Source organism: Idiotropiscis lumnitzeri, chromosome 1, assembly GCF_059441095.1.
Source record: "Idiotropiscis lumnitzeri isolate Australia: NSW breed Sydney's pygmy pipehorse chromosome 1, RoL_Ilum_1.0, whole genome shotgun sequence".
NCBI classification, from domain to species: Eukaryota; Metazoa; Chordata; class Actinopteri; order Syngnathiformes; family Syngnathidae; genus Idiotropiscis; species Idiotropiscis lumnitzeri.
Genome location: NC_142391.1, coordinates 18754233 through 18778119, shown reverse-complemented (window position 1 = coordinate 18778119; position 23887 = coordinate 18754233). Strand labels below are relative to the sequence as shown.

Sequence of the window (23887 nt, the reverse complement as noted above, 5' to 3'; positions counted from 1 at the left end):
AATGCTATGTTGAGATCAACTGACCTTTAAAGGTTGCTACGACAGTCACCACTTAAACAAGGACCTCATCAGACGTCCGACAGCCATTCAGCGCTTCAACACATCAAGGAACATCCGGCAGTATTTGGTATGCCTACTGGCTTGAATAGTACTGCATCTTGTGATGACATTTGTCTTATTCAAATGACATTTTAAAAGCAGCTGACGTAGAAATGAACCAAGATGTGAAGCTACGTTCTCAAAAGTAACCTTTTCTTTCCAAGCTGCATTTACACTGACATTTTAAAGGATTGCGGATTGATTGTCAGGAGGGCGGGTGGAACTCAAACTAATGGTTAATGCTAATCTGGTTGGAAGCTTTTATAGCATATTTAATTGCCTGCAAGACAATCAAAGAATCAGTACCTCTTAATTTGTAATATTATAGCAAATAACAATTTGGAGTTCAGAAAATGTGTGAATTTGCAAAGAGAAATAAAATTTTATTGCAAACAACTGCAAAATTCCCGTTTTAATTATATTAACACTCAAAAGAATATCAGTCATGAAATATATATAGACTAAGAAGATTGATTACATGCAACAGTCAAGGCGAAAAAGAAGCAGAAAACTGTCCTACCAATTGAACAATATGCAGGCTAGAATAAATTAAAGGGTTTAATTTCTTAAACAATTACAGCAACACACTCATGCTGTAGGAAACGGCAGAAAAATATACATTGTTGCTTTTCAGGATTGACTGCAATTAAAAAAAAATTAAAAATATATTTTTACTTTGAGAATCGATGATGCAATCTAAATAGCAACCTCTAGTAATATCACTCATTGGATACGTTTACAAGGCCAGCAATAACCTAACATGGAGAGGAACTTATTTCTTACTTCATGGTTATAATAGTTGCTATTTTGATAACCTATTCCAATTAAAATCCTGTTTATTTAGGTCCAAATATGGAGTTACTTCCACATTACAACCCAATGTCATCATTACCGGTAACTTGAAAACTCCATGTTAACGTTTTACAGATTATATAGCGAGCAAAAGTGTGATAATGAGGTTAGTTTTATAATATTTCTGTCCATGAGAACAAAGTGTTAGCATAGTGTTTTGGACACATCTTCAAATATTTATGTGGTCTAAGTCAGGCAGGCTATCAAAACATTTGGCATGTAGTCTTGGATTGCACTCTGCAGTCTTTGCAGCAAAGTAAACATATGCACCAATAACAAATATGACAAGAAGTTGAAAAAGGGGCACAATAGGTGCTTCTCAAACAACAAATTTGTTCTTGGTAGTGGAGCCACTTTTGGTTGCTGTGTCAAAGTGACATTGATATCCAATAGTCATCTTCAAGGGGAGTCCCAAGCGCTCCTTGTAAACTCTCCTGTTGGCAGGGGGGAAAAATGGATTAAGAGCTAGCATTTTTACAAAAAATATACAAACAATTAAGCAGACTCAAAGGACATCGCTCACCCTATGTGTGTTACAGCATCACGGTTGTCAGAGTCTGATGTCCAAACAGCGATTTTATCACCTTTTGTGCGGATGTTGACCACAGCGCCACAAACTTCATCGCTGTAATCATCAAAGGCCTCTCCAACTAGGCACAAGAGCTGGAAAAGTGTGGCAGAGGAATAATTAATTAATAGGATGGAACTGTTGATCTATATTATCTTCTGTTCATATGTGAATGTCACACCCAATGTTTTCATTCTGCATCCAAAATAAAGCAACTGTCCTCCTCACTGTTCCTATATATATATATATATATATATATATATATATATATAAGGGCTGGGCGATAAACCGAACATTGACCGTTACCGAAATTTATTACTATGACCGAAATCATTTTGCCCATGTCGGTAAATTCGGTGTTTAAAAAAAAAAAGAAAAGCCTTTTCTGTCTGCGGCAATGTTCATGCCCCTTTAAGACCGTTACAGCGCCTCTAGTCACGTGACTCCACCCGCCCGATCGAGGAAGAAAACAGACGTCGCTGTAGTAGCTGGCGATTCAAATCCAGAAGCTTTCTCACCACCCACAACACAACCATGCTGTGCTGAAAGTTCAAAGTGAGAAGCAAGGTTCGACAAGTGACAACAGCCCATTAACAGAGGCGACACCATACAAGAGAACGTCTCAGAGGTGGACGCGATAGCCTAGCACATAGCTAAAGATAAAGCTCCTCTAGTTACAGTGGCGCGCACAGGATTTAAACACTTCATGAAAGCCGTATTTCCCGATATGGACTACATCGGGCCGGGAGCTTAGACATGTCAAGCATTTTGCATCTACATCCGACTTGTGGTCGGGTCGCAACATGGATCCCTGATTGAGCCTGACTGGGCATTACATAGATGACAAGTGGCGACCGCGCACCAGAGTACTCGAGACGGCACATTTTCCCCGATGATGCATTGACATTTTCTTTCATTTTATTTAGCATTTTTTTGTTTGGCATTATTTACATCATGACAGCATCTTGGCGCAATCTATTTGCAGAAAAAGATTTTGCAAGAGGTACCCTTTTTCTTTGTGACATTGTTCAAGTCATGCAAAGCAAGCTATTTGGAATGTTTATGCAAATGATTTTTGTACTTTTATTTTTCATTCAAAGTAATGTGAACCAGTTGGTCAATAAAAAAAAAACGGTCAATATGCATTTCCTGCATTTATTTTGATTTTAGTCCACGGGGGGAATTTATCGTGCATTTATCGTTATCGAGGTAAAATTGCTCAATTTCTCGCAATATGGATTTTAGGTCATATCGCCCAGCCCTAATATATATATATATATATATATATATATGTATATAAAGTTACTATTTTTTAATGGACCGTCTACCTTTATAATTGGATGAATAATTGGATGAATTTCAAACTGCTTTTTGATACAACTTCAGCCAGCCAGCAGTGCTTTGCTCATAATATGGAAATACAAGATGTGGGCATTCAGTCAGTGTTTTCATAAGGTCTGTCAATCCATCATTGACGGATGCCTATTTTGCTGGCCAAGGGGGAAACTTCGAAAAACTGATGGACTAAGCGCTGACGAAAGTGGCTTTTCGTCTATCCTTGGATTCGTCACTACCCGGGTCAGTACCGACGGACCTTCTCAGTCGGTCACTGACGGCCTGCCGTTTCGCAGATGAATGATGGAAACATGCTGCGATTAGAGCAAGGTCATCCTTAAAAGTCGTTGTCGCTCGTCTTTGGAGGCTCGTGCATGGCGGGTCACAATGATGTTTAGTGGTGTTGTATTTTTCTGCTGTCTTTTGTGTTAAAAATTAACCAAAACAGAGTTCAGCTGCTTCTTCATTCAACTTTGTCCGTTATGAATGGCCTTGCTCTAATTCACATCTGTCTGTGGTTTCCACATATGCATGTCAAATGCACCGAAACAAATCAATTAAAAAAGGAACAAATATTCAAACAGGATAGAAAGTAAATAATACATACTCCATCACCATACAATGCTGCAGCGTGTTAATGAAATAACCAACAGACAAAACATCTCCAAATAATACACAAAATACATATTACCGAAACGCATGAAAATACATAAAAAAAAATAATTGGCTCCCAAATAATAAGAAAAACTCCGAAACTTGACTTAGTTTAAATTTGTGATTTACAGCAAGCTAAACCCATTCCTTTTTTTCGATCTTAGAAGATAGACAACTTAGTTTTAAAAGCTCCCAGGCTCAGCTGCACGTCTTATATTTCAATGAAAACAAACAAAGTTTACTACTGCAAATAGTTTTCTAATAGTTGTCAGTTGTAGTAGACTGACACTTATTAAAATTCCGTCAAAATCTGTTGTAGTGCGTGTGACTCGAGGTGAAAAAGCAAACAGGCAGTTTACTGCTGATTGTCTGCTATCCACTGCACAAGGAAACAATCAGATGGTGATGTGGGCTGGCCAATCTGCTGTTCCTCAGGCAGGACAACAATCTCAGCAGAGAGTGAGAGAAGTGTGCTGCAGGGAGCCAAAATAAACCATCTTTTAGTTTAACGGCACTTGAGAATTATTAAAAAATGCCGAAGCAGATTATCGGCAAAATGCCAAATATCGGTCCCGATAATTGCCCCGGCCGATAATTGGTCTATCACTAGTAACAGCCTACAATTGGCTGGCCGGGCAACCCCGCGCGTGCACACACACAGCTGCCCACCACCACTGATTTCTGTTTGATCTCAAAATGACTGCAATGAAAGGTCGTTAAACATCAAAACTATTAGTGTTGACAAATTTTGCACAGTGCTCTCTATGTGATTATAATACAACAAACCAGTCAATAATGAAAACTTACAGTTTCTAACCACAAGCGGTCTAGGTCTAATCTTCTCTGCTGTTTGTTGAGTGTGATCAGCCAGCGTCCTCCACGCTTGTTCTTCTCATCCTCCCACATGGGTTCAATACCATCCTGTAGCAACAGTTTTCACATGGTTTAGACTCAAAAGTACAACAATGTGCATTACGCTAATATCAACGGCACACTCTATCAAAAAACATTCACTGGTAGCATGGCATGCAACAAGTCACTTATACATCTGATTTGCGGAGGTTTGAATAGTAATACGCCTTTACTCCAAGTACAGCACTTTGTATGCAGGAAAGATTTTTTTTTTTTACTGTGATCTATAAATAAAGTTAAGTTGAGTACAAAGATTCTGAGACTTAAAGGCCAATTTTAAAGTTGCAATGTCTTTACTCTCAACATTAAGTTATTAATTTCAAGTTTGCAGAAACCTTGAAAATGTTTAAAACAATCTAAGCGGCTCAACACACTTGGCTGGAGAGATCAGAAAATTAATTTCAGATATGGTCATTCATTTTTTTTAAGTAACTAAATAATTGTGAACTTAAAAACATAAACATACATTGCATTAAGTCATTCAAGGCAGACACATACTACATACACGTGAGTGGATCAAACAAACCTTAAAAAGGGAGTAATCACAGCCTGACATGAGATTGCTTGACAACTGGATATGGTTGTACAGACTGGGAAGACATAGCACAGTAGTAAAACAAGCTGATTGAATTAGAATTAGAATTAGGAATCCCTTTATTGTCATTGTACTCAAGTGTGCAACGAGATTAGAGGGCTCCCCTCTCCAGTGCAATACAACAATAATACAGACAAATATATAAATCAGATAAATAAATAAGAGAGTGGGGGGGGGGGTCTACAGAGCCACCAAACTATAGAAATTCACTTCCAGAACAATTACCTCAATTTTTAGATTTTTCTTTTTAAAATCCTGTCAAGAACATTACAATGGGAGATAGGTCATTATTTGTTTATATCACTATCGCACAAAATTATTAGGACAGCTGCATCAATGGCAATGACTGTGTACTAATATCACTAAAATCAAGGCCTTGTAATTGCACAAATTAAAAGTAATGCTTCATAGAATAATACAATCACAAGTATGTAGAAAGCCAGTCAGTGTGACATTTGTTATTCGATGATAAATTAAGCTGGCGTCAGCACACAGTTGTCTGCGCCTTATTGTTATATATATATAATAATTTGCCGCTCAAGCTTCACTTTGTACTGCTGCCCTTGCTCCTCACCACTGATATGCAGGGCCCCACACGAACTTTTGCACTAGTAGCACTGGTGCAACCAACTTTTGCAGTTGTCCGCACCGCACGGGACTTGGTTGCAGCCATTTTTTTTTTTTGCTGATGTATATATAGTCATCTCAATTGGCATACCATAGTTTCATATGACGTAAAGCTATGATATTTCCTACATATTTTACTCTAACACGGTCAATTATTTCAACAGGCTGGCAAGCATAATAATCAATGAAGTCTGGCCCCTCAACACTGCTTCGAATTAGGTCCTCCAAAACAGTGTTTCCCATACAGGGTACGTGAGCACATTGCAGGCGGGATGTGAAACACATTCTCAAGCTCATATGACTGATGAAACTAAAAGTAATACTGCTATACCATGGCTCTGAATATTACTGTAGTTCAGTGTTTTGTTCCTGATATTTCAAGATGAATGCCTGGTTAAAAGGGATTAATTTAAAGCTTCATGTTTTTTTTTGGGGGGTGGTAAATGTTATAATAATTCCATACTATTTAGGGAGGTTTATTGTTTATTTATTTTTTTATTTAACGTCCATTTACTATTTTGTCGGCATTTATTTTAAATTGTCTCCAAAACCGCGTAGGCAGCATGTTCGTGTTGTTGCGGCTACATTGGCATGCCTAAACGGTGCGGACAAAATAAACAATCAACCGATGCGGAAAGAAAATCCTCACATCTTTTTTCATTTGACATTCCCACATTACTCAAGAATTCGAATGACTCCTAGTTGACAAAATGCTCTCATACATGTGAATTACATAATCCAGGAGGGTTTCTCTTCTCCACAACGAGGTATTACCACTGCTACGCTTTACAATCGCGAATGTGCAATGCGGATTGGCATACCACCTTCACGTGAACGCACACAATTTTCTTTCATTTACCAATCCGACAGTGCATTATGTCACCGGAGCCGCAGGCTGAATAGCGCCGTGTGTTGTTAAACATGCATTGCAAATATCTACCAAGTATTTTTGCCCATTTTCAACCTGTTGGAGCAATTTGACCCGTGATGCCTTTTTTTTCTTTTTTAATATCGATAATATTCAATGTTAGAGACGTAACGAAAGAGCGTTCAGTGATTTCCATATGAAAATACAGACAATCCGTAACAGTTGGCAGCTCTGCATCTACCTCCTTTATACTGAAGAGATTTATTGAAACTTACGCCCAAAAATCTTCAACTGTATCAAATTTAGAGATCAGTCGTAGGTTGGCCTGCCACGTTTTGTTCTTGTCAATCTTGAAGAACCATAGAGACCATCTGTTGGGATAATAATAGAAAAATTAATTTGCACAAATGTGAGAAAATGCTAATTAACAAAGGAGGTGCATAAAAGTCAAAGAAAGGCACTGAGCGTCACAGCGAATGAGAGAAGTCAGGATGCACCAGGATGCTGCCAGTACGGTTTGTTGTCCAATTTATATTGACATTGTGTGTGCATTCACATTCGATCAAAATTAGGGATTGCCATTTTGTTATTTCAAATATAATTTAATAGATTATCAGAAAAGCTTCATTTACTTATATCCCAAATATTTGGCATTTAATTGCGTGGTCACAAATAGATCGAGCACGCTGTTGGTGGGCATGTTGTGTGAGTAGAACTGTAAAATGCGGTTTCCCTTATTTTTCGTGTTTTTGGGACACTCTGACAAACCAAACGACTCAATTGAACAACATTCAGAGTTTCCGAAAGGTCTGAGTGAGGCACCACTATCGGACCGCATTTCCGTATGGACCCATGATGAGGGAAGAGGGATTTTGGGGGCGACAAGGAGGCGTTCAGAAATAGGCTCTAAACACGCACTGCATCACTCAGACCATTCAGAAATATAAAGCGTTGCTCATACTTGTTGTTGGGTTAGTCAGCAACGAAAATGGCGTGCACACCAAGCGCTCCAACTGGGGATACGGTGTGTGTTCAGAGTGCCTAATTTTCTGGGTCTTCGTATAACATTGTAACATTGTTAATGCTGAGGCACAGCCTAAGGCAAGTAAAAGAAGTCACAAATACTTCTAGAACATGGATGGGTAAATTGCTCCCCAGCTAGTGCCCACAATCTGATTGGCCTGTTTAATTAATCACTTGTTTTGTCCATATTTAAATTAGCATTCAGTCATTGTCTATGTACTTATTTCTGTCTATAAATCATTTTTTTAATGCGTGTGTTTTACTAACTGTTTTCATGTGTTACCTGTTCAGTAATGTTTCTCTGTTTTTAACATTTTAATTGTCACGGATACATTTACAACTGTGCCATTTAGCCTTGCCTGTTTTGTAGTGGATGTTTGATGTAGGCTTCTGGGCTCACAATTTCCTGACCAGTCTCTCTTGTCTCTTCAGCTCCATCCTCATCCGGCAGGGATGGACTTGGGTTGGTTTCCTTAAAAAAGAAAATGCACTATATTTTACAACACATGCATGTGACTTTTGTTACGAATAATTCATGTTCGTGGCAAGGCAGACTGAAAACTACAAGTTGAATATTTTCTATTTAAATTACTGTAATAAAATAAATTTAAAAGTCACCAGAGCATACACTATCATATTCTCATCACATAAGTCATTTTTCAATATTTTTGGAAGACAAGACATACAATTAATGAACCATTTTTTTGGAGGGGGATATTGTAACAAAATTTTCACCCAGATGGGTGAAGAAGAAAGCGAAATGAAAACGACCCAATGAAACAATTGAGGATTTTTTTCTTGTTTTTTTTATTGAAAAATTACGTGGCAATTATGCTACGTGGCCGACGATACTCTGTAAGCATCTGAAAGAGACAAATTAGATCTGAGATAGTTCCATATGAATCAATTTAGTGCTTACAACTATTAAATGAGGTTGGTACTAAATATGGCGTTCATACCAAGCACTGGTGTATTAACTGAATCACTAACTAAACTAACTAACTAAAATAATTCAAGTCCATCCGAATTTAATTCGGCTCTTGAAATACGTTAAGACAACGCGAGTCACTGCAGCAGAACTCGTCGGAGAGGTCGTCAAAGTGAAGCGGTAACTAATTCTACCACGGAGCAACAATTGGGTCCACTGCAAAGTATTCGACACGCCGAATTAAAAAGTTTGTGCTCATTGTACAATTGACGTTTGACATTTGTGTCTTTTTTTGACATAAACAGCAAAGTTAGGGCACACCGACTGACTGGTTTTCGGCAAAGTGGACACCGAGTCCTCGACGTCAGCTTAAAAGTTGCGAGGTCTCCATACTGCTTTGACGTTAACACAGATCGTAGTAAAGCTCACCAAAAAGTTGAAGTCAAATCAACATGGAGAGTGCGGATATATTTCATGACAACTGCTTTGACGTAGAACTGGCAGGGTTAACGATAAAACGGTGCCACTAAAAGTGAGATGAAGTATTTCGAGAAAGTGCTCACCGGTTCGGCAGTCGCCATCTTAACAAATCTGTTAGGCAACGTCGCGTTGATTGGAGCACACCGAGCAGCGTGACCGTCGCTGCGGACATGCGCGGTGTGCGGCATCTGGCTGCCAGCTTCGGGCTGCTTCCTCGCTCGCCCGGCGCCGCGCCGGGACTCCACCCCTCAAGCAGGCGAAGGCATGGCGAGTACCGAGGAGAGACGGGAGTGCGAGACGGAATTCTGCAGTAAAGACGCCAAACTTCAGTGTCCCACATGCATCAAGCTCGGCATTCAAGGCTCGTATTTCTGTTCCCAGGTAAGGCTTCGCCGTGCTCTCGCCAAGTCCCCAAAAAACGCTGTTATCGCTCACCAACGGGCCCTCTCTTATCACGAGGCTGCTACGTAGCTGCCATGCTACATAGACCGCGATGCAGTGTACGTGCTTGCTGTAAAATCACGCAACATCTTTGTCAGACGTTTGTGAATGGCTTCTTGATATAAAGATAATGTGCGATGAATAATATTACTGTCCGTTATGAGCGCGACTAATTTTTAATCATTTGCTGGACAACTGCCCAACTACCGAGCTAACTCTTGACCGGTTGGCTGAAACGGGTCATTTAATTATGATTGTTTAAGCCAATGTAGAATTATGTCTATTAAAATGTTCCATACCAAAACTCTTTCGGTTTGTATGACGTTATTTATTTTAAATGAATAACATAGAGGTTTACGAAGCGCTACTGTTTACTCGGTGCCACGATGTTACGCCTCATCCTGGCACTTTGTACCATTGAGGGCAAAACTGTTACCAAAAACTTGCAGGTCCAACGCAGGTAATGTATCATTATTTGTGTGAGCATGACACATCTGATTTTAATTACCCTGATTATATGCTTACAGTATATATTGAAATTTTAAATTACTGGTTGTTTTTGGCCGGCATTTTCAATTTAGTCAGTCTTTTGCACGAAAATGCGTATTACTTTTAGATACGTTTAGTCATTCCTACCCTTGCGGCATTAAAAATATTAAAAAACTGTCATTATAAAAATGGAGGGACAGGAAAGACGTTTGTTGAGGGAGGCAGTCCTTTTTCAAGTTGTTAAAATGTTTTAAAGGGACTACTCATTGACATTAACATGGGCACTAATGTAATATGTATGCATGTAAAAATGAACATTTTACCAGTCCAGCCTGGTCTTTTTTGTTTTTGTGTGAGCAGTGGGGCTCTCCTGGGTCTACGACCATCGTGTCCCATTTCATTCAATTGGTGACTGCTGCAACTGTTTACGAATGTCTGGCGAACATTTTTGGAATCGTTTGCAGCCTTGAATGAACACTAACGAAAAAACATTGGCTAAGCCTTCGCAGCTCAGTGAGATATGAACTTTGGGTACACACGAGCTTACCCGACACAATGACATGCTGCTCCAAGTCCATCAGGCCACCATTAATCGGTCCCTGCACAGGTGCAAGTTTTTCCCAAACACTCACCAACCTTTGCCGCTCAGTGAGGTATGCGCTTTGCAGATACTGGCCTGACAGGCCCGTTACATATTTAAGAAATGATTACGCTGAAAAAAACACATTCCTAGTTTTTTACAGCATTTTTCTTAATACGTTAGTTTATTAAAGTATATTTTATATGTAATATAGTTCATACTGCCGGAAAAAAATATACTTAAAGTTTAACTACACAACTTAGCTCAAAGAGGCTTCATGGTTGACTTTGCTCTAACTGTCGGTGAGCTTGGTTTGTTTGGAAGCAATTCGAGATTCTTTTGCCGCTATTCGACCAATCATTTGTCGCAATATTTCATCAATGTTTCTCTTTCATTCACGTTGAGGGAGGTTGGCTAGAGTGCCATGGACTGTGAACTTCTTGATGTTGCGCTAAGTAGACAAAAAAAAACATTCAGCACTCTCTCTGGAGATGGACTTGGATCCTTGATATTGTCCATGCTCTTCCACGGTTTTTGGTTTTAAATCTTCGACAATTCTTTGCTTTTCTCCATGCTCTTTGTGATGCACACAACACAGTTTCAGTCACTGTTTTCCCATTTTAACTGTCTGCAAGTGTGTGTTCTAATTTGCCAGAACCTGTGCCAGTAACTTTGTCCAGGCCAAATTTTGAGTTCTGTGGGGAATGATCAGATTTAGCTTTTCCTTAGCTTTTTTACCACTGCAAAAAAAAATGTACACAAGTGAATCCCGGAAATATTTATAATTGCTAAAATTTTCAGGGAGAAGTGTGGTGCATTATCTCACAGAAGCACAGGGGTGCCACTGTTTTGGGCATGACTGTCCTTAAATGATATTAGACCAAAGATGCACATGCTGCGATTGTGTTTTTGGATGTGCAACCTAAAGCACTTCCCTGGTTATTGTCCCTCTTTGATTATTCGTCTGAATGGATTTTTATGGGATACAGAAAACGGCACAGGTTGTGGCTTGTTTGAATAAAACGTGTTTGAGATCTGTTACAGAAACTAGGCCCAAGAGTGTAATAATCTTTGCAAAGTGTGCGCCTTCTGTGAAGCAAGTCATTTAGATGACTGGTTGTCCTGAAGGAAATGGCTTGACAAGCTGGAGAGTTTGGCTGGTTCTCATGAAACTTTAGCGATCCAAGATTTAAAATGGAATCTTTGAATTCTCTGCACAGGAGCAAACTAGTCTTTTGTTTTCTTTTTTTAAGCTAATGTGCCAAAGCAGTCCCCAGAATATTATTTGAATGCGATTGAACCCTTCTGTGAGTTTTTGTTTTCTCTTTTAATTCCAGGAATGTTTCAAAGGGAGCTGGGCATCTCACAAGTTGCTGCACAAAAAAGCAAGTAAGTATCCAGGGGTCAGCAACCGACGTGCGCCCCCAGGCGCCCTAAATTTTCAGCGGTAAAAAAACAGCAAAACTAGACCTGTGTGCAGTTAAAAGGGCCCCAGCAGGTATGTTGGGTTACAGGCACGTTCGAATTTGATTTTTTTTTTTTAATATTGTCGCTTCGCCAGGTCTTAGTTGTTTGCAAAGTTTCATGATTTTTCAGGCATATTTAGCTTTTTTTTTCCTCAATTAGCACACTTAGGTCTTATATAATATTTTTACTGTCTAATTGTGATTTGTTTAAAAAAATTGCCTTTTCTCTAAAAGATTTTATTCATGTTACATTCATGCTGAAATTGAAAGGCAAGATAATTTAAGAATTAAACAAAAACAAAAAAAACTGTGTTATTTTCTCATACATGTTTTGGTGTTTTTCTAAACAATTAAGTGCCGTATCGTTAAAATACCCATCCCTGTCCGAGACTGTCCAACACTCATTCCCCACATCCATGGTGTGAACTAATCAGATGAACTGACGTGAAGGGCAGTGTCACCCTCTGATTAGCAGTGGTCAGCATATTTGTGTGCATGCATGCGTTTGAAGATTCGTTTGCCTTAGCCAGAGAGGGTTAAAAGACCAAATCTTCCATTGAGAAGCAAAAAAAAAAAGGACTGGACCGAGGAGGGAGAAGCTCCAAATGTTTGGTGGGAATGAGGTGATTGCCCTTTCACACGGCTTCTCAAGCTTCCCGTTGCGCCATTGACGCCTCTGCGTGGCTCAATTATTACTATCACCACTAATGTCCACTTTATGCTTCAAGTGCAATCAAATTAAACAAAAAAATCTCAACACAGTCTTCCCAGCTTTGTAGATGCACAGATTATTGTGATTGGGCCATCCAGAATAACGCAGCGCGTGCTTTGCAAAACACGGTAGAACCATTAGAATGGCGCTATTTTTATGAATGAGGCCACATGCATTTGACAAAATGACAGCCCAAATATTAGAAACAGTTGTTTGCTTAGACGTAGTACCTGCACCAGCAGTGCTTTTTAGCAAACGAGAGGGATCCCTTCATCGTATTGAGAAAACCTTTTGAATCTTAATGCCAAACGAGGTGGTTTGAGCTGCTTGTTATTTGTTGCTACTGTTACCACTTGATTGGCATTGAAATGCCTGTGAAGGTATTTGTGACTATACCTCTGTGGCAAATATTTAATATTGCGTTGTAAATAGTGTGTTTAATTTATTTCGTCAGAGGAGGACAAGAATCAGAATGAATGTAAGAACTGTGTGGAGAAAGACATCACAGACCCATGGCCTGGCTACCGCTACACGGGGAAACTTCGTCCCTACTACCCACTGGTGAGTTGTCTCATATTGAGACCTAATTTCTATCGGTCTATGGGAAATGTATGACCCTTGGAGTAACAGCTGTGCAAGCTCAATGTCTCTACATTTCCAAGTTTTCCATTTTCCAGTTAAAAATTTGGTTTCCATTATTTTTCTACGACGTACATGTACAGAATTGTTAGTACCCCTCCATTATGAATTAAAATAATAAGTAAGAAAATAACAGCAAGAATGAAAAGAAATGGAACAGGAACATTAGGCTGTTTGGAGCGACGGATGTCTAATATCCAAGGACAACTCTCTCCGTGGCTTCATTTGGTCACCTGAGATGCTAATTAGAGTATACGTCGTTGTTGAACCTGTCCCTGTGGTTTAATTATTTACAATCTGGAGTTCCATAATAATTGTCCTGGGTTGTTTCACAAATGTTTTTTTATTAAATTATTCTGTTGAGCAACAATTCAAAAAGCAATGTCTGATTATCATTATTAGTTTTCATTAAATGTTGTTGATTATAAATAAAGCAATGTTAATTGCTTGGTCTGTTTGAGGAAGCAAGGCAACGTAGGATAGAACAAACTTGTAAAGGGCTTTAGTTTTGTTGACAAAATTAAAAGCTCTTTCACAATGCACTAAACAAAGTACAGCGGGCCGTTGACCACGCCATTTATTGTATTATTATGTGCTGCTACATGTATGAGTGATGTGTGTGAAAACAACAAGACATGTTGGCAGAAAATTGAGGATTCAGTAATCAATGTGGTGTCCCGGTGTCCCAAGCTTTGAGACACGAGCCAGATGATGTACCGTGACCGGAAAAAAATAAACGTGTACTGTGATTTGCCAAAGTATTTTGGCGCCCCTTGAACTTTTGGGCCTTTTGCCACATTTCAGGTTTTCAACATAAAAGTATAAGATTTGATTGTTTCTCAGAATCAAAACAAAGGTGGGAAAATGCAGTCTGTTTTGCATGTGCATGAATAAAATGTGAGAATAGAGAATATTTTAATCCAAAAACATGTGTTCTGCTTAACCTTCTTTACCCATTAGACACCTTTGCGGCCTGTACCCAGTGAAATCCAAAGACCTGACTATGCTGACCATCCAAGAGGTAACTATAATAAGAATTTAATGGTTTGAAAAATAATTTGAAAGTTTAAAAAAGTAATATTGTATATCACCTTGTACACCTTGTGAATACAATATACACAATCATCAGTTTCAAGAAAGGAAATTGTTTATTCTGAATTCTGTCAAGTTTAACTAAAGTGACATGTAAAATGTAGTGGTGGCGGCATTTGATTTAAAATGCATTGAAAACTAGATTGAACAAACTAATTGGGTGAAGGGCTCGTCCATTACACAAAACGTATTTCTTCATGGTCTAAAAACACCCAATACAGTACATAATTTATATTTTGTAAATAAATATAAAATTAAAAACCTTGAAGCTGCTAGAAAATATTTGAAGTTCATCCCAATTCATCTTGTTGGTGTTTCGGGGTGGGATAATGGCGTGCATCTGGTTGCGTTCATGAGCCACAATGTTGGGGCGTCCTGTTACATTTTTGTTATGATTATATGCCATAAAAAGTGGCCGTACAACCACACAAAAAAAAAACTGCTTACTCTTCCAAAAATTGCATGGTTGAGACGCGTGTAAACTATTTCCTCCATTGCATCCAAGAGCCATAGATAGAAACAGGTAAATACGACATGCTTCTTTTAAACTGTGTGCCAACATTTGAAGATACTCTCTTCACTGTTAACATGGCTGCCACATTTACGCACTTGGTAGCGTGATCTAGTCTACTGTAAAGTCTGCTTATCTATGACAAGAGAGCAAGCCGGAAACACATGACCACAGCGGCGTTTACTGCCATTGTTAATGAAACCCCCATCATTTTCCTGTGTGGTCACTTGCATTTTTGTTAGCTTGTGATTTGATATAAATCAATAATTTAGTTTCAGTAAACGTACAGTGGAAACAATTCTCAACAAATTTCACGTCTGCTGTCATTTTGATTCTTCTGTAATAATATCTGTCCAATAGTTGTAACCTGTCTTAAAATTCTCCTGGCGATTCATTCAATGTTACCATGGCAACTCGACATCCCTGTCATCCGCCTGCATAGATCCTTACTCAGGTAGCCATGGTTACAATGTCTTTTCATTTTCCCGAGAAGCTTTTTCAGGGTACAACGCACAGCAATGCTTCTTACAATAGGGTTAAAAGGAGGAATGGGCAGAAGTTGAAAATCACTGTTGCCAAGCAACTGTTTTCGTTCATACAGCAATCATCTTGTTGACTTCATAAATTATTGATCAGTAAATACCCCACAACTCCAGTGCGTTGACCAAACAAGGAAGGCGTTAGTGTATCATTTTCTGTCATGAAGCCTTGTTGAAACATGAAACTTTGTAATCTCTAAAATTTTTGCAACACAAGGTTGACTCCCTACACCGTACCTCTGTTTCATTGTCTTGCTTTGTTCATCCTGTGTCACCAGAATTAGTGCTATCCTTTCCCGTATCTGCGGCTTTTAGGATGCATTGCTTTACATTTTTATTATGTATGCCAGACGGGCTAATAATAAAAAAGGAGAGGAATCTTAAAACAATGGCCTAAATAAATCATTAGTGTTGAACAAATTTAACCCTTCAAGGCAATTATGCTGATGGGACAAGCTGCATGTCAAAACAATTCATCGTCATAAAACTGGTACTGATGACTTTGGTGGTAAATGTTGAAAAAAAGTTAGCACACCTCTGCAATTGTGTGTGTAATGAACGTTCATGTATGTGTATATATAATTATAATACACACATTTTACTTAAAAAATATGGATTTCTTTGTTCCCTCCTCCCCTCTTTTTATCGGATGAAACTAATTATTTGGTTGATTTATATCCAATCTTAATTTAATGTACTATCAATGTACGACTCCCAATAGGCGAGCCACCGCTCCATTACAATTCTTTTAGTCAATTTGTCGGGCTTTGTCAACATGTGAATGATTGTTCTTGTCTTTCCACAGGGATGTCTGAATCTGAGCAGTTTCTTAAGGGGACATCACAGATCAAAATCCTCCCTCCCGACGACATCGAAGGCATGAGAGTTGTGTGCAAGGTAACGGCTAATGTTTATTTGTGTTGCATTTACTGACAGGCCTCGTCGTCATGATTTCATCTTCATTTATTATACAATTGCAGCTGGCACGAGAAGTTCTGGATATCGCAGCTGTAATGGTGAAATCTGGTGTTACAACAGAAGAAATTGACCACGCAGTACATCTGGTATACACGCACGCACACACAGTTGTATAAAATACGCACTTTAATATTCATCAGCATGAGACAAGTCAGCTATTAATTTGAAATCTGAAATGCTGAACATTTTCTATAACAATGCGTGAGAAAAGCAATGCAATGTACCAGTTAAACTACTCTGTCACGCACCCGATGGTGCATAGTTGCGTGGTAGCTGGGAATTTCTATGATTAAATGACTATAGTAACAGCAGCACAGTTCTCAAACTCGAGGCATTGGACCAGATCCCGCCTCCAACGTCATTATTTCTTGTGGCCCACTAGATCCAATCATGTCTGTCAACTTAATGTCTCTTGCTAACAATATCTGCACCAGAAAAGGAAATTATATTACAAGCACTTAATTTTACCAATCCCTGCTTTAAAGTAATTTGAATAAATTGTCCCACTTGATTTTTTTGCTATTCAGTCTCTCATATAATAAGGCAGTTAAAGTCATGACCTCTGAGGGAAACCGTTCCTACACTGTGGCCTTTGAGAAAATTAAGTTTGACACACCTGACCTACATGATATTTGCTTCTGTCCCACTTAATTTAATTTACCCCTCCACGCTTCTCTGCTCAGGCTTGTACTGCAAGGAAGTGCTACCCTTCTCCTCTAAACTATTACAACTTTCCCAAATCCTGCTGCACATCTGTCAACGAAGTCATCTGCCATGGAATCCCGGACAGAAGACCACTACAAGATGGCGATATACTTAATGGTAGGCTTGATTCACTTGTTCACGTTTTCTGCACCTGTTTGTACTCACCTTTATACACTTTCATTTTCCAGTCCATCTCTTTCAAACTCTTCAGGAATAATATATCCTTAATTAAAGGAACAGGCGGTTAAAATTCATTTTCCGGCATTCAATTAGTCAGTGTGGCTAAGGAATAAAAGTATCAAAATAAAATAATCAAAACAAATCAAAAGATGAATGGCATCTGATTTTATCCTGATTAAGTATTAAAACAGATGTCCATATTGGACGTTTTGGACCATGTCATACGATCCCTGTGACATCACGTGCGCTAGACTGTTCAGTTCTGACTGGTTTACCTGTCTATTGTGCTTAAAAATGACAGCTAGCGTCATCAAGTATTCCTGTAATTTAGATATCACTCCTCCCATCAGGTTTCATGTTCTTACTCGGAGAAAGGCGGGAAAATATACTAACAGCGACTTCCATCACAACTCAGTGTCAGTAAAACATAAAAGATTGTCACCAAACATTATGTGATAATCATAGTCTGAAAATATGAAAACGAAAATTGCCTCACTAATATACATATGCATATTTACGTGTGGTGTTTAAAAAAAATACATGTCTTATTTGACAAGCAATGTTTTAGTGTAACCAATCATATAGAGAATTGTGATATTACTGGCATTTGCGTTATTTGACGACAGACATTTGTGCTTCATCACCAGGGCAATTTAGCGGGACATACTGTATGTCTTTGCTGGTGACGGAAATAGAGTAAATGTTTACCATGCCACTCTCCGTTTCAACTCGTCATTGGTGACTGGGCGGGTGGGGAGTGCGCACTGTGACTTTAAACAAACTAAATTACTCGTCAGCAGAAAAATTCATGCTTCTTTTTCTTTCCTTCTTGTTGCTCGACGTTGTTTGGCTGTCCATGTATTTTTGCAAAACTGGTAGTAAACAAAATGACTAATTGCGAGATATACTTTTACAAACCAGCGACGCTTCCTTTGACGGTGCCGTTATCTAACAACATAAAAAATGTGTTTTGAACGAGCCATATTTAATGGTTGGTTAGCTAAAGGCGGCTTAAGAATTTAAGCGACGATTAGAGGCTATCCCGTTGTTAAAATAGGTTCTGAACAACTGGGCCCGGATCGGCGCAGGGCTAATGTTACGTCTGTAAGGGACAGTAAAGTATATCTCACTGATTTGCTGTGTTTCCATTTTTACCGTGTTTTGGGTCCTACGCGACTGCGAGACCGCAAGGTGGCTGTCAGTTTTTTTCTATGAAATCCTAATATCTGTCATTAAATTAACAAATAACATTTTTAACGTCAGTTGTTAAGTGTTTCTAGTTGCGGGCATAATTTTTGGACATTTGTTACATTGAGGCAAGTATTTATGAGACGTATGCTGACGCGATGTCTCACCTGCTGACAATTGACACTCCCAAAAGATATTACTATTGTTTATGTTTGGTATGCTGTTCACGACATTAAAATTCATACCACTGACAAGATTGATCCCATACTGACAAGCTTGAAGACTCTAAATACTTCTTTGAGTGAGTAACCATGCCGACGAGTTGGAGAAAAGTGAGCTCAAATGAAGACGATATCGACGATCATAAGATCCAACTTGAACATTTGGAAGAAAAAATGCCTACAGAATTGAGGATCTTAAGAAGAGAAGCAGATCTTCAAAACTTTGTTTTTTTCCATCTACTCGAATCGTCAGAAGGCCGAGATGTCGTTGGATTTATGTCCAAACTGATCCCTGAGCTCCTTGACCGTGAAAACATCCCGGAGCACACTGGTTTATTGAAAGGGCACCGTACCCTGACCACTCGGCAAAGAAAGAAGCGCGACACAATTGTTGCTGCCATATTTTCTTATGCAGATGTGATATATATTAAGACCTAAGAAACAAATCTTCACCTCCTAGACACTTTGTATAATAGCATTTGTAGATCTGTTCTAAGGTGTCCATGTGGGACTCATCGTATGATTCTCTGAAGTGGCTCGCTCCCATGGCCAAGAGGAAATTTCATAAGTTATTTACTTTTAAATGTATTCATTTAAATTTTCCTCCTCAATTAAAACAATTGCTAATTCCTTTAAGTTTACTGCACCGTTTAACACATGCTGCTCTTTTTTTCCTTTGTCAAGTAAAAATAAAAAGCAGTGAGTAAATCTCAAAGAATTGAGTCATTATGCTTCTTTTTATTTGTGATGACATCAATTACAGTATGTAAAACAGTGGTCATTCTGATTGGCTGTTCGCAATCAAAATGCAAATCGTCTGTCTCGAAGCCGAGACGCCCAGTGGCCGATGACCTCCAATCGGACAAATTACAATACATGGCATTAAATTAGAGTCTGATATGCTCATTTATTATTTCCGTATTGAACTTTGAATTGTGTGTGCGTGTGTGTGTGTGTGTGAATATTTGAATTTTTTTTTTTTTATGAAAAAGAAGAAAAACTAGTCAGGTCAGTTTTGACAATGATTACATACAGTATTTTTGCTTTTATTTCATATGCCTTTTCAATCTATCTGTTTTATCAATTGTACGTCATCCGTCACTATTTTTTGCGTGTAAATTAATTTGAGGATGATGATCATTTATGGTTTGCAGTCTTGGATTATGTATTTACTCCACTAAATATCCGTTCCAATAGATGTATTACAAAATAAATCTTATTGATACAAATAGTGATCAAAGGTAGTAACCATTTAATATTATAGCCCACAATATACAGTTAAATATCTTCATCACAAGTTAGTAACTGGGTTACTCTACCACGTTCATAATACTGTAAAGGAACTTAGTACTTTTACATGCAAGAAGTAACTTGCCCAACACAGTGTGTATATATAGTGCTAGTTGTGCCTTAAATTGCATATGCTATATTTGAAAAGTGTATTATTGTAATTGTAGAAAGAAATATTCTGAATTATTGTGTCTGGTGGGAGGCTAGGCTTAGGGGACGAAAATGTGACGATAAATCTCAAGGGGATATCCTTTATTGCACTATACGGCTTCACATTGGATGTCTCGACATAAACATTGGGGGGGGGGCATCAAAACCGGCCATTCGCCCCAGGCATGTAATGTGCCTCACACTCTACTGATAGGGGCACATGCTTTTTTGTGCGTGTGTTCTCTTTGTATGATGAATGGCACTACTTGCCTCCTGAAGTGATGTCGGTCCCCTCATGTTTTCTGATGGACTTGCCTTCAAGTGATCAGCATGATCCCACAAGACAAATGATGTCGTTAACCTTTCTCAGTGGTGATCCTCCATTCACATTGCCTGCCCATCTATTCCTCTAAAATATCTCCCACTCACAATTTCTCCTCATCAGCGTGGAAAACAAGTCTGTTTTATCCAATAACGATCACTTGGACCTACTGCCTCTTTGTTACATGATCAAATAGATTACATGTCATTTCAATCACTAACATTCTCTCTCGTCTCTCACACAGTGGACATCACCGTCTACCACAACGGTTTCCACGGTGACCTCAATGAGACCTTTTATGTCGGAGAGGTGGATGACGGAGCAAAGAAACTTGTTCAGACTACTTATGAATGCCTTATGCAAGCTATAGACTCTGGTGAGAGCTGGACTCTTCTTTTTCTTCTCTTTAGTTTTACCTTATAGCCTACTTGGATATATTGTAAATTTACATGTGGACAAATTGTTGGTACTCCTCAATTTATACACCACTGTGGTCACTGAAATTACTTGACACTGAAAAAAGTAATGTCAAAATTACAAACTATGAAATCAGCCTACGCCTTTGAATTGGCATTTAACAGAATCATTAAAAAAAATGAAACAGGCCTGCACCAAAAGAATGACACTCCCAGAAAGCATTGAAAATAATATGCCCATCGGGAGATGTTAAATTAAGGTGTGCCATTTATTTAGCATCACAGACGTGTTCAAATTTGTAGTCAGTCAGTGTATTTAAAGGATGACAATTAGTCATTGTTTTGCTTTTGTTACATGGTGACCACACCGCCGTCTCAGGACATTAGAAAGAAAATGATAGGCAAGCAAGTTAAATGCAAAGGTTGTAACTTTTCAAGCAGCTTGATGTTGCTGTGACTACCTTTTTTTCTGTAGAAATTACAGAAAACTCAATTGCTTTCTCACTTGACATAAGTAACCATTTCTCTTTCAGAATTCAAGTGCAAAACGTCTGCCTTAAATAACATAAATTTGGCAATAAATGTAACAGAGCGCATTGAATTAGATATATAAAGTGCAAACTTGGAACTTTTTTTAATCAACTTTTATAGGTTTAAAAGATGAACAGCACTACTTGGATCACTCAAAATTACAACAGCGTAATAGTGTCACCCACGGGTTTGGGAGAAAAGAATTAATGTCATCGTGACGAGGTTTGAAGTCGTCAATGACTAGATAAAAAAAATCATGATGATGTGATTTAAAGTCGTCACGATGAGATTTAAAGTCATCATAATGCCTTCAAATCTTGTCATGATGTCTATTAATGCTCACTAAAAAAAACGTAAAATTGTGAATTTATCAATTCACTGCTTCATGATGTTATATTATTATTTTTTTAGTCCAACAACCACACTGATTGTGCTTTGATATGCTCAGGTTTTGGAATGCGTCCGATATGTGATGAGATATAGTGTAGTGGTGTGATCCTACCATAGTCGCTAACGTTGTCATTTCAGTGAAGCCTGGCGTCCGCTACAGAGAGCTTGGTAATATAATCCAGAAGCACGCTCAGGCCAATGGCTTCTCTGTGGTGCGGAGCTACTGCGGCCACGGCATCCACAGGCTTTTCCACACTGCTCCAAATGTGCCACATTATGCCAGTAAGTTGCTCTGACAGTTAAAATGTCAGTTCTGTTTTCACGTAACCTGCATTTGTATATCAGAATGGTCTCTGCATTCTGCATTTCTTTTTTCTCACCAGAAAACAAAGCAGTTGGTGTTATGAAGCCGGGACACGTGTTTACCATTGAACCCATGATATGTGAAGGTGAGTCTTAATAACTATGACATAACTTCTTGTGGTCACACAAAACTTATTCAAGTACTAATCTTACATAATTACTACTACAGAAAATGAATGCGACATTTAATTGTGGTCCTATTCAACACCAAATTTGATCCACATCTGCCCTATTTCCAGTATGCTGCAATTTTTAATCATGTATTTGTAGATTTTTTTTTTTTTTTCCCCGTGGCCTCTCAGCCTGTTCCAACCCATTAAACTCTGAACAGGTCACTCGTCATTTGAACGGCACATATAGACAAAAACATGTTTTTCAAAATAATCTGATTCTCAAATGACTTCCCAAAAAACTATATTCTAAAATTAATCCTGCAATTCAACTCATTGTATTTAGTCACCTTGGAACCTATTCTGATGTACTGTACATGCATATTTACTAGCCTTTTATACTCCCACTATAGGAACCATCACGTTCTGTATTACCAAAAGGAAGCCAAAGAGAGGATCATACAGCCTTTCATTCACCTCTTTAGAATTGTCATGCAGGCTCACATATGCTACACACCAGAGATCTTCTACTGACTCTTCGTATGGCTGAACAATTTATAATTTTACAATCAAAATAGTGTTCTCATATGATAAGAAGGTTGCATGTTTTTTTGTTGTTGTTTTTTTAAAATGCTGGTATGACAGGACGCACTAACCAGGCTGCAGACAGCAGAGTAAAATGTGGCAAATTAAAAGCAAATGCATACAGGGTACAAAGTTAAAAGTTGCATATTACATTATATTAGAGCACTTGGTGAATTAAAGGTCCAGGTGCAATATACATGTAAATAAATACATTGATGCTGGATTTGAATTGAAATCTCAATATCAGTCATAAAAATCAAATTAATCAATCAAACAAATGTTTTTTTCCTAAAATCGTTCAGCCCTATAACCTGGCCTCATGCATTCAATTTCTCAGGTGGCTGGCAAGACGAGACCTGGCCCGACGGCTGGACAGCAGTCACCAGAGACGGGAAGCGCTCTGCTCAGTTTGAACACACCCTTCTGGTCACAGAAACGGGCTGCGAGATCCTTACGCGCCGCCTTGAAGACAACGGTCAGGCTCATTTTCTGAGCCAAATGTAGGAGGATCTCTCCCGCATGGAGGACTGGACTAAGCGGACGTATTGACATCCAGCATGTCTGGGTTTCATGTGCACGCTTGCACGATCAAACAAGAGAATACTGCTCCTGGAGCTCAGTGTCAAAATGGCTCATGTTCTTTCAATTAAATATCAGCCCTCAAATTAAATGGACATACTTGAATTTGTCATGTGTGGATTGATTTGATAGTGAAGTGTTTTTTGTCTTTGCTAAAGGAAACATTAAAATATTTATGGAAAAGTAATTTGTGCAGTCATCAGGCTCAGGTAATTAATAAAGTGGATGAATGGGAGATTGACGGTACAATTGAAGGATGAGTCCTCAAATGGTCAGCAGGGGGGGACAATATTAACTTGAACTTTGAAACATCTCTTAAAAGAAATGGAGGTTATTTTAGGCTTTCCAGTTGAAATGATAAGTTATTGATCTACTGAGAATTGTGAAAGGTTGATTGTTTTGTTGTTAAACCGTCCTGTTTTTCTGCAGGTCAAAGTTAGCAATTTTGAGGTTCAAAAAGTTTTTCAGT

At 38.6% G+C, this 23887-nt stretch overlaps 2 protein-coding genes across 3 annotated transcripts; one reads left to right on the top strand and one right to left on the bottom strand.

Annotated features, from left to right (window-relative positions):
• Positions 1-457: 457 nt before the first annotated feature.
• eif4eb (eukaryotic translation initiation factor 4eb) lies at positions 458-9074 on the bottom strand. Of its 2 annotated transcripts, none has more exons than XM_088300509.1 (7): positions 9025-9074; positions 7893-8005; positions 6786-6881; positions 4947-5010; positions 4316-4429; positions 1475-1614; positions 458-1385 (listed from the first exon to the last, which is right to left on the bottom strand). In XM_088300509.1, exons 1-7 carry the CDS (start codon positions 9040-9042, stop codon positions 1271-1273), a joined length of 660 nt encoding a protein of 219 aa, XP_088156635.1. In that variant the 5' UTR covers positions 9043-9074; the 3' UTR covers positions 458-1270. The 2 variants fall into 2 exon arrangements, with proteins under 2 accessions (XP_088156635.1, XP_088156720.1); XM_088300594.1 differs by having other exon boundaries at positions 8891-9037.
• Positions 9026-23523, top strand: metap1 (methionyl aminopeptidase 1). Its single transcript, XM_088300385.1, has 11 exons — positions 9026-9322; positions 11789-11840; positions 13084-13190; positions 14229-14289; positions 16216-16307; positions 16391-16474; positions 17072-17210; positions 20689-20820; positions 21920-22063; positions 22165-22230; positions 23177-23523. The coding sequence occupies exons 1-11, from the start codon at positions 9206-9208 to the stop codon at positions 23341-23343; spliced, it is 1161 nt and encodes a 386-aa protein (XP_088156511.1). The 5' UTR covers positions 9026-9205; the 3' UTR covers positions 23344-23523.
• Positions 23524-23887: the final 364 nt, after the last annotated feature.